General features: G+C 40.7%; 1 protein-coding gene across 2 annotated transcripts; it reads right to left on the bottom strand.

Annotated features, from left to right (window-relative positions):
* Positions 1-4309: 4309 nt before the first annotated feature.
* LOC124146921 (U1 small nuclear ribonucleoprotein C-like) lies at positions 4310-11395 on the bottom strand. 2 transcript variants are annotated; one of them, XM_048390176.1, is made up of 6 exons: positions 11251-11395; positions 9558-9600; positions 8042-8150; positions 7605-7711; positions 5947-6046; positions 4310-5398 (listed from the first exon to the last, which is right to left on the bottom strand). In XM_048390176.1, exons 1-6 carry the CDS (start codon positions 11256-11258, stop codon positions 5283-5285), a joined length of 483 nt encoding a protein of 160 aa, XP_048246133.1. In that variant the 5' UTR covers positions 11259-11395; the 3' UTR covers positions 4310-5282. The 2 variants fall into 2 exon arrangements, with proteins under 2 accessions (XP_048246133.1, XP_046373441.1); XM_046517485.2 differs by having other exon boundaries at positions 5947-6051; positions 7610-7711; positions 11251-11394.
* Positions 11396-11611: the final 216 nt, after the last annotated feature.

Here is an 11611-nt window from a genome sequence, read left to right as displayed (position 1 = left end):
GAACCCTGAACCCCTTACTTGGGAACGTCTACATATATGAAAATAGTGTCAGTACAATTTCTTGAACAATTTCTAATATCATCTTAAGAAGAAACAAGCATGCGACGTTTCAGCTTCACTGGCCCTGTAGTCTCACTGGGGGTGGTATGTACAGTGTTAGGGTATACATTTCAGTGATTTAAGGGCATGGTCAAAGTGCAAAGGTAAAAAAGTCAAAATTCAAAATATCATGAAAGCGTCTCCACAAGACTGTTTGACAAGAGGGATGACTTCAACTCTCCAATGGCCAGCTTTCCCTTTGTGTCGAGCAATATTCCAGCAGCTCCTAGTCTGTCTTACAGACCCTGATACAAATATATATCAAATACAGCCCATGCAAGTCTATAATGTTTGGCAAGTCTAGATTACTACAGTATCAGGATCTGAAAATGAAGAGAGTCACTGGGCTCCCTTTTATTTTATTTTTTATTAAGATAACTGAACAACAGTTACTGGGGTTTTTTTTCAGAGACTGGATGTTAGTCTAAGCAGCTCCAGGCTTTGGTGATTACAGTTAACGTTTGACGTACAATCTAGCATGCTCTTTCTACCATGACTTCAAAGAGCGTCATACGACTCTTGGTTAGAAGTTGTTTACTACATTCAAGGCCTCAGTGATACTTAGAAATCGTTTTATGGAAGACATGTGGAAGACATTTCCAAATTTGGCGCATCAAAGACAAAAAATATGTCCAATGCATATCCCTATTTTGGCTTGTATGATATGTTCCCTTGGTTTTTTTAGGTGAACAATTGGCTTGCCTTTGCATGTGTTTGTGACGGATGCCACCGGTGGGGAAGGATACTCTCACATTTTCGCGAACACTTGGTATCATCACTATTTGATAGTGATTCATAGACACATGTTCGTCTTGTAGTCGGAATCGTACAATCGACTCTGCTTTTGGCAGAGATTTCTAATGAATATGGAAACGGTGTTGTCGCATTTATTTTTGAATCACTTATCAAATAGTGGTGATACCAGGTGTTCACGAAGAGTGAGCGTATCCTGCCCCGCCGGGGGTTGGTTCGTTCTTAGATTTTACAAACAAAAAGATTACTCTGATATCGAAAGTGTTAATATTTTGCTGATGAAATTGTCCTCGATAATCTTCGGGTTTAGGTAATACATGGACTATCAAAGAGCTACAGATATTCGCTACTTTAACCCCTTAAGTGTGGCTACCTTAATAACTTCTCTGCTTGTAAGAGGCGACTAACGGGATCGGGTGGTCAGGATCGCTGACTTGGTTGATGCATGTCATTGCGTGGATTGATGCTCATGATGTCAATCACTGCATTGCTTGCTCCAGACTCGGTTATTTACAGCTGGAATATTGTTGAGTGCGGCGTTAAACAAAAAAAAAACAAAAAAAACCTCAATAACTTCAGTTATAACAGCATAGCGCAATTAGCGTTGATAGTAACTGTTCATCATATGCAAAATTATTTTTCACCATTTATTCATAAATTAATTTTAAAATCAAACTTCATGCTCAATGGGTTAACGATTCCTTGGATGTTTCTTCATAAAAAGCCCAGTGGTTAAAGCGTTCGCTCGTCAGGCCGGAGACCCGGTTCTATTCCCGACATGGGTACAATGTGTGAAGCCCATTTCTGGTGTCCCCCGCCGTGATATTGCTGGGATATTGATAAAAGCGGCGTAAAACCATACTCACTCATTCTTCATAAAAAGAATACATTACAAGTGTGAAATCCACGCAGACCAGCACTGACTGACCTCGTCACAAGGGTACATTTAGGAGGAACATCGGTTTCATTTAAACGATGAAAACGTAGAACAAAGTCAGATTATATGTAACGTACGTTTTGTCTTCGACTTTAACATTTCCCTAATGGAGTCTGTTTCATGCTATTAACCAGTTAGAGGTGCAAATTTAGGAAGATTGGGGCGATAAAAGTTGATTTCCTCTTAGATCTTCTGGTTTCAATTATGCTGGATATTAATGATACATGATCGACTATGGAGCGGCCCCTCCTGAAGCCATTCAGTTCATTCCTGATGATGACATTTCTCTCAGTCCATCTTGTCAGTCTCTCATTTAACCCTCTACAATACAGCTTATATGTTGCAGGTGTCAGAGTTATCCCCCTGGAACTTAACGTGTCCGAGGATCTGATTCAGACCAGTTGAAACTGATGAAACTCTTTGACCATATGTCTGGAATCCGGTTACCGTTGAAACATATCTTTAAAAGATGTAGAAACTTCACCCTACTATCGTTATTTCAAACCTCATATGGAAAAAGATATAGGTGAAAGTGGGCTGATTGACAAGGAAGCACATCCGTATAATAGATTCAAGATGATACGAGGAGAGGTGAAATGGTGTTTAACGCCCGTTCAAATTTATTGCACTTATATAGCGGTGCGCGTGTGTGTCTGTGTTTGTGTGTGTGCCTGCCGCAGTTTATCAAGAATTCCCCCCACAGAAACAGTATACTGACTTAGAGCCAACCAGTCTTTGTCTTATTTTCTCAATGTCGAAGGTCAGGCAGGTCAACAACAAACACTATCTTTCAAAGTCTTTTGGTTTGACTCAGCCGCCGGGGATCGAATCCCGGACCTTCCGCTCTCCGGGCAGACGCAGTACAAGACCACGTGGGTGTCTAAAGGTGACACGAACCTAAATTACAGTATACTATATAAATGAATCAAACAGGGATTTATTTACGAAAAAAAGTGTCTCACACTGACACAAATATGAACACAACATTATAATATGAAAGCTGGTATAATTGTGAACAACTTGTCGTGTTGTTAGCTACCAGTCCAGATTGACTTACCAACAAGTGTCACTGTTGCCTGATGAATTGCTTGTCAGTCTACTTCAAGGAACTGCATCAGTTGTTGATGATTTACTTGGGGTGGATGGTTAGCTCATATCCGTTGTCCAGGATCGTCCCAAAGATTCTCGATTGGTGCCAGATCCGAGAAGTAAGATGCCCAGTGCATTCAAATGGTTCCATTTAGGTTCTTGAAGTCTGTAACAGGCCGTATCATCTTGAAGTGTGCACCAAGTCTAACAGCATTCAAAGCAGGAATGACAAGTGGCCAAAGAATCGTTTATCAAAACAGCAGGTCTGTGAAAGATCATGGACGTGACCATTCGGAGTTCATACAGGACCACCACCCAGTATGTCACTTTCTCTGACAATTACATTCACTGCGTGTAAAGACTAGACTCTATCGTTGAACTGCAGACTGAAACGAGACGTCACATACGACCACTGCTGCCTCTTTCAATGAAGATGAGCTCTCCACCAAAAACATGTGAGCAGCCCTGTGACGTGCAGAAGAAATGGTGTTGCTGTTGGACATCTGGAAAGGATCCTGGGGGCACAGAGACAGTTTCTAACAGACAGTGCACCGACATTCACATGAGTGGCTGCCTGTGCCTTCAGTCTCAATGAACCAGCTGTCAGTGGTCTGCAGCCCTGGTTGCTGTGTCATCATCCCAAATCTTATCCAGTCTGTGAACAACAGATGGGGTCTTCTAGATGCCTCGTGCAACTCCTGTGGTGAATATTCCAACTAACCCTATCACATGACCTCGGTCTAATCTGCATACTGGTCTTCTTCCTCAACCCTTATAGCAATGAGTGCGTTTGACTCACAAGGATCATCACAAAATGATCATTTGAAATTTGGCAAATCCAAACTGTTTTCCAGTCTCACCTCAGGTTCTCATCTGTTGAGTGTCCTGTATTGGATGTGTTGTGTCTTATTTATATTGAATACAGCTATCTGAATATAGACTGTTGCAAATTTTGGGCATTTCCTTACTTTTTTGAAAGAGTATATTTAAACATTAACAGATACTTGGTTTCTCATTACTCTGAGAACCGTGTAACTTAACTTACATCTTCTAACTGAAATATTGTAAGAGCTGTGGCAACAATCTTTATTCAACTGCTTTATTCTTCTCGTTAAAGCTACACTCTATTTCATACCTCACATTAATATGAAAGCTTCAGAGGGTTAAGATCAGACAACTATAGAGTGATGTACCCTGTGAGTGAACCTATGTAAGCCTTGCCTGATAACATGGGTTACATTGGCTCAAACACTGGCTACATCACACCATATAATCTAGAGTTTGGTTAACTTATAAGTGTATGCAATAATGCATGGTATATGTAATACTGTGTGGTTTCAAATGAACATGTCACAGTGACCAAAGTGAGCCAGAACGACAATGGATTACACATTTAACTCGTGGTCTAAAACAATAAAAACAAAATAACAGTCATGATAAATGTAAATTTAATTCTGACGTGAAGTTGAAACATGTCATGATGCAACATACAATGAAGAAACCTGGATGTACTGCATTAAAAAGTCCCCTGGATGCTTGTCCAAAACACAACATCCAATCATGAGGCAGAGTGGCCAGCTTTTAAAAAAACATGTTAAGATGAGTTCTAAAATACACAAAACATACAAACAGATTCTTATCCTAACTTACCATATAATGTACATCAGAACAATATGCTCAATTCAGATTCTTGGACTGGAATATTTAACAATGTGATACTGAATAAATGTACAGTTGTTTGTGTGAACACACTCATGCCTCCATGGAAGTGACGATTAACAACAGAGGAACAGTTATATCATGACTTGACGGCTAATGTTGGAGGAAAGCCCAAACCAATGCAAGTCACTCATATTTAGGTACTACAAAAACACAAGGATCATGGTTGGGATTATCAAAAAATTCAAATCCACAAGCAGAGGCTCTTTCCTAAAAGATCAGGGATCATGAATATTTTGGGGGATATTATGAAATTTTGTGCTTAGTCTTCACTACAAAAGAACATCAATAAAAAATATTCAACATCCCCAACTTGTTTGTTTATATGACAGATTTGGAAAATAGGCTATGAGTTCTATCTCGGTATGTCTTCAGTCATCAAATACCAAACTAAAGTGACATACAGATTCTTTATAATGAGGAGATGATATCTTATTCATTGACCCGACACAATACCTGACTGACCCACACCTTAGCTGAATAGGCATAGCAACTGTTCACTTGAGTGGTCTTACTTGAAAAAATATCATTAAAACACATGATTCAACTTTCACAAACTCCAGTTGTTGTGGTCGCAGCGAGCTAGTCACAATCATTGTCAACATGTCCAGAATAACAATGGCATCATCCTCTGTGACTGTAAAATATTTCATCATTCTGTTTTTGTACCAACCCAGCCAAGGCCTCACTTCCTGGGCATCTTGTTGGGTGGAGGTCCTGCCACTAACGGTGGCCTCATGCCTACTGACATCATCGGGTGCATTGGGGGGCCCATCGGAGGTCCCATTGGAGGTCGCATTCCTACAACCAAGGGAAACATGTGATTGCTAAACAGGGATGTATGTTAAGGAGTTAAAAGTCCTTAGTTTTTTTACCCCCGAGGCATGCATATTTCTTGACATGATATTCTTGATTTATGTGAGTGTTTGTTGTTTGACGCTGCACTCATCAATATTCCAGATATATGATGGCAGTCTGTAAACAATCAAATATAGACAGACAATCCAGTGATTAACTTTGTGAACAACAATCCGTGCCATCGGGGTACTTTGCCATTCAGTTCACAAAGAAGTGGGGTGAGGTGAAATGAGGTTTAAAGTTGTGTTTAAGATTACTGCACTTATATAGCATCTGCTAGTACAAGTCTGGACTATTGCTGGTTTAATAGTGCCAGCCCTCTGAGATACCATTCCGCAGTTTAACATGAATACCCACTCAGACACAGTATACTGACACTGACCGACCAGTCCTTGTTTTAGCCCCTTAATGCCGAGCTTAATGTCGAACTAATGCCCTTCCTCTCTCCGAGTTTGAAAGAACACGAGAGCCTGAAGATAGTATCTGCTTACCTGGCATCATAGGTGGCATTGGTCCCCCATGGGGGTGTCCCATCAGCGGCATGCCTGGGGGTACTCCTCCCATCGGCCCACCGGGACCAGGGGGGCCTCCCTTTCCTGCAAAATACAGGAACATCATTATTGTCATGGAAACAATGAGGTATAATAAAAAAGAGATGCTTATTGTGATGTAAACTTACTTGAACATTATCTCTATGTTATGTTTCTCTATATGATACTATTTATCATGTTTACCATCCAAAATCATTCATCCAACTTTTTCAGTCTGTAAGCAATAATAACCAGTGTCTTTTGTGTAAAAACTACAGCTAACCAGCTTCGGTGGCAGAGACATTAGTGATATTATTTGTGATATCACAATCATGACAATGATCTGGAAAATGCTGTGATGCAATTTCATTGCAGCAATATCTTTTGTGGAAGCCAGTTTTGGTATGCAAAACAAAACCATTGTTATTTTCACACTAAATTAAAATGATGTACCATGACATAAATGGTGTACCAAGCAATAAAATAAGGTCAATGGAGAAATATATCGCTGTGGCATGTCAGAAATTGAGTCTCGACCAGGCAAGCTAGTGATTGATGAACATTCAATGATGAATGCCACTGCATTACATCGGTCAGGTCACACACAGTCAGGTCACACACAGTCAGGTCACACACGGTCAGGTCACACACGGTCAGGTCACACACGGTCAGGTCACACACAGTCATGTCACACACAGTCAACACTCAAATCCTATTTGGGCAGGTTCTTCTATTCCAAGCCTGGTATACTGGGGACCTTCTCTATACTGGTTCATGGTTGAAAGCGACACACCCACAGCAATGTGTCAACAACTATTAAACATTCTCAATAGACAAGTGTCCACAATACATATTATTGTCCCACACACAAGTAAGGCATTGGGATCTATGTCTTAGAGAAAAAATTCAAGAAACAATAGCAACTTCAAAATTGACAAAACAAAGACTTTGCCTTCATGAAAAGAAATTGATGTGGCTGTGTAAGGATGAGGGTAATATGTGGCGATGTCAGTTATGTATTGTGCACACTGACATCCATGGTGTAAGATGAGGTGAAATGGGGTTTAATGTCACGTAAAAAATTATTGCACTCATAAAGTGACGTACATGTATGTGTGTGTCTGCTTGTACTAGTCCGGACTAATGCTGATTTATAGAGCTAGACCACTGAGATACCATGCCGCAGTTTAACATGAATACCCCACTCAGACACAGTATACTGACCAGAAGCCGACCAGTCCTTGTTTTAGCACCTTAACAACAAGTGCCATCTTCTGGTATGACACGGCTGGGGATCTAACCCCGGACCTTCCGCTCTCTGGTCGGATGCTCTACCACAAGACCACGGGGGAGGTCCACGGTGTAAGGGAGACTACACTTGTCAGCCTGCCTCATAACAATGCATAAGGCAGCATACTGGTATGTTAGCTGCTGATTGGCCTATTGTTTGCCATGTTACCTAAGAAAAGAATATGATGCCTTCACATCCCCTCGTTGATTTCAGGTTAAGGAAATAGTAATTCCTGAAATGACTCGCGTAAAGTAGTATGTGCATAGGCCATTCATGGACTCCTCAAAGGGATGGATAATGAAACAATATCATGTTCATTCAGTGACAACTTACCTCCAAGGTTGGCCGGTGGGGGAACCATGGCGCCCTGCCCTCCTGGGCCACCCCCACTGCCGAAGGGGTTGTTGGAGATCTTCCCTGCCTTGTATGCCGCAGCTGCAGAAACAGAAGTTTCATCAAATTTGGCAATTGATATTTAATTGTGGTCAACTGACAAGTAAACTTGTCCTAGTCATGTAAATACTGCAGAATATTCTCCATGTTTCACAAAAAGATCATCGTACTAAGATGATCATAACTCCCATATTTAACGTAGACTTATGATCGTTGTAGTGCTAAATGTGCTTTGTAGAAAGAGGCCCTGGTTAATATCTATCACTTTTTCTTTTACACATCATAACAGGGAGAATCTGGGATTTGAACCCACGACTAGCAGATCCTGGCTTGACAAAGGGAAATAACACACCATAACACCAGCTAACTCACTTGTGTCATCCACCAGCTTCTGCACCTGCTCTTCCAGCCACTTCTGATAAAATAACCTCACATTTTCCTTGTGTTTTCGACCATTGCAATGGGTCTTCCTCACAGAGGGCTGAAAAAAGAGTTCATTGATAACTCTCAGGAACTATTTAAATAAAAAATGGAACTGTATTCACATCATTTTGAACAAAAACAATAGCAAGGAATGGGTAAAGCGCTCATAGATCAGTGACACCAGAACACAGGGCATTCCATTCCACATTCCAGTCCGAGTTTGTCTGCTTAACCATGTCAACATGCTTAGTGTTCGAGGGGGACCCAAAGTGATGCAGCCCAACCACTTTGCTGAAACCCACAGCATTGTCAGGTTCTGACAAAGCAAAGATCATCATAATCATAAACAGAGTGAACCTGGGATTCAATCTCATGATCAGCAGGTTCTGGCACTGGTCCTGTACAGCAGTAACAGCACCTACACCACTGAGCAACTATAACCCCTCTACAAAAACGTCAAAATCTAACTTCAACCAGGAAGTTAGTAATGACAACTGACAATGAGTGAATGAGTGAATTGGGTTTAACGCCGCTTTTAGCAGTACTTCAGTTATATTGTGGCGTGTCAGCTTAATGTGGGGGGGGGGGGGGAGCCTGAAGCGATGCAGGTCTTAGACGTTTACCACTTCGGTGAAACCCACGAGCACGGGTATGGTGCAGACAAACCTAGAAACATAATCTAGGCGAACCGGGATTAGAACCTACAATCATAGGTTTCTGGCGTGCCCAAGGGATGCAACTCTGCACAGTGAAACCCGTGCCCCCGTGACAATGACACATAAAAATGGTCAATGTTTAACTGGATATTAATATCTTCTTTATAACTTATATTGACAAAATCAAATGCTAATTCTATCTTGTGGTACCATGACTTCACAAGATTATGAAGTTGCTTTATTGCTATCTATCATGCCCATGTCAAAACCGCTGGATAATATTAATTTAATAATGACCCTAGTTTCTACACCTGTTTTTGACCTTCAGGACTTTATAAAATTATGTTTGCATGTTGATGTTTTGACAAGATTATAACATTACTTCCCTCATATCATGACAGTGAATCATGAATCAGAGTCATAATTTAACATGATAAAATGTAAAACAATGCCTTGGCCAGGATGAGTAAGTCATAAGCATGACAAGGAGCCAGGTGACTACCAAAGGAAAAACTCCCTGAAAGGTATGGTTTGTGAGCGAGTGATTGAAAGTGACTGAGTGAGGTGGATTTAATGCCGCTTTGAACAGTATTTCGGTTATATCATGGCATGTCACCTTAATGTGGAAGGAAAGCCAGATGTATTGCGGGTCTTGGACGTTTCCCACTTTCGTGAAAGGGCATGGTGCTGACACACGAAGAAACACAATGGGGGAAACCGGATTCCACCCATGACCTTAGGTTTCTGGCATGCCCAAGGTACGCAACTCTGAAAAGAGACATCTAGTAACATAGAAAACTGAAACTCACCGAGTCATGGGTCAGGTAGGTGTCACAGTAGTCACAATAATACCTGAAATACAATAGAGACAGTATTAATGTGTAACCATAACATGAATTACACAACATATGAAGATGTTGATGAGGCTTATGGTTATATTACAGGAGTGAGTGAGTGAGTATAGTTTTACGCCGCTTTTAGCAATATTCCAGCAATATCACGGCGGGGGACACCAGAAATGGGCTTCACACTTTGTACCCATGTCAGGAATCGAACCCGGGTCTTCGGCGTGACGAGCGAACGCTTTAACCACTAGGCTACCCGACCGCCCCTCATATTACAGGAACTCAACTTGAACTAAATAAGGGATTACCTTATACATGCAATACAGAAGCATGTTAAGAAAAGAAAAAACATGATATGTTTATACATGCACCATGGTGTTGATAAAATGATGACAAATCCCTTACAGAGAGTGAGTGAGTTAGGTTTGACACCTCTTTTAATAGTATTTCAGGTATATCACACTGTGTCAGCTTAATGTGGGAGGAAAGGCTAAAGTGATGCAGGTCTCAGATGTTTACCACTTCTGTGAAACCCACGAGCACGGGTATGGTGCTGACAAACCTAGAAACATGATTGTGGCGAACCAGGATTCAAACTCACAATTACAGGTTTCTGGCTTGTCCAAGGGACACAACTCTGCAAAACAAATCGCTGCGCCTTAGACGACTGGGCTACCCGTGCCCCCCCCCTAACAGAGAAGGGCAAACATCAAGAATTACTTGAAATGATTACATTTTTACATGAATTGGAAAGAAATATGCATTTTATATTCCTAGCACTTTGTTTGCAGTGTGCATGTGTGTGTTTCTTGTTTAAAGCTGCATTCCACAGTATTGCAGCTATGACAGCTGTCTGTGAATTATGAAATAGAGACTGTATCAGACAATCCGGATCAATATTTTCATTCTACCCTGGATCAGACAATCCAGTGGTTAATATTAACTGCTATAATTCATGCCATAAGGGTACACTGACATGCCATTAACCAGTTACCCAGTCTGACAACCGGAACAATTTAGCCACATCTTACTACCAGCATGGGTTGCTCGGGGCCAATTGAACCATGAGTCCCCAGAGTTTTCCAAATATAGTTGTCTGTTCCGACGAGTAGCATGGTACTGGGTACACATTCTACCCTGGGTCTCCTGAGTCACTTTCATCCTTTGATTATGATAACTTAATCTTCACTCGATTAGAATACATTATAATCATCATAACAACAAGAAATTAACCAAGTCATCAAGCCTGACCACCTCAGCCAAATAATTCATCTATTAAGAAAGCATAAGAGTGGCTGGAGTCCTATGTAGACAGATTCTTTGTTTCACACACTCTTTCAAGTAACAAAATTTAGTCGAAGTATTGTTACGTTTATAATAGACATGTGAATATATAGGTTTAACTAGCATTAAATATTGACTGAATGAAACATAAAATGTGTTCTACATTTAAGCGCTTTGACATGTGAATACATGGTTTTACTAGCAACTAAGTATTGACTGAATTCTCGCAACGGCAGGACTACCCACACAAGCAACTAAAATTGGTTACTGGTGGAGGACAAAAGTAGAACAAAATGGTAGCCGTTGTTGAAATTAATAATACACTAAAGGCCTCCGTCGTGCGTGACAATAAATCAGGTAAATAAGGGCATACTTGGGCATATTTGCTGCACTAAAACCCCGATGTTAGTATTTCTTCAGCATGCGTCTCGTCCATCCAACGCACAGGAAGTTGAGGTGTTTGACAAAGTGCGCATTTAAAACGAAATACGTTTATCACATTTCGTCAATTCTGCAAATATTATGTCAAATTAGAATGTATGATGTAGCGACAGATATGTAAATTAAAGATTTCTCTATAACAGTGTTTATTTTGTGTGAATTAAAAACACATTTCTAATATAAAATCGTCGTCCTGGTTCGTTCCTGTATAGTTAGTCCATTTTAAATAAACTACTCTCCAAACAGACATAAAATATAACTAACGGTCACTCTTAAAACAAGTGTGTTACTTA

This window comes from Haliotis rufescens, unplaced genomic scaffold (assembly GCF_023055435.1).
Source record: "Haliotis rufescens isolate VD_foot unplaced genomic scaffold, xgHalRufe1.0.p SCAF_85, whole genome shotgun sequence".
In the NCBI taxonomy this organism is placed as follows: domain Eukaryota; kingdom Metazoa; phylum Mollusca; class Gastropoda; order Lepetellida; family Haliotidae; genus Haliotis; species Haliotis rufescens.
Note: the sequence above shows the minus strand (reverse complement) of the source record. Positions and strands in the feature narration are given on the sequence as shown.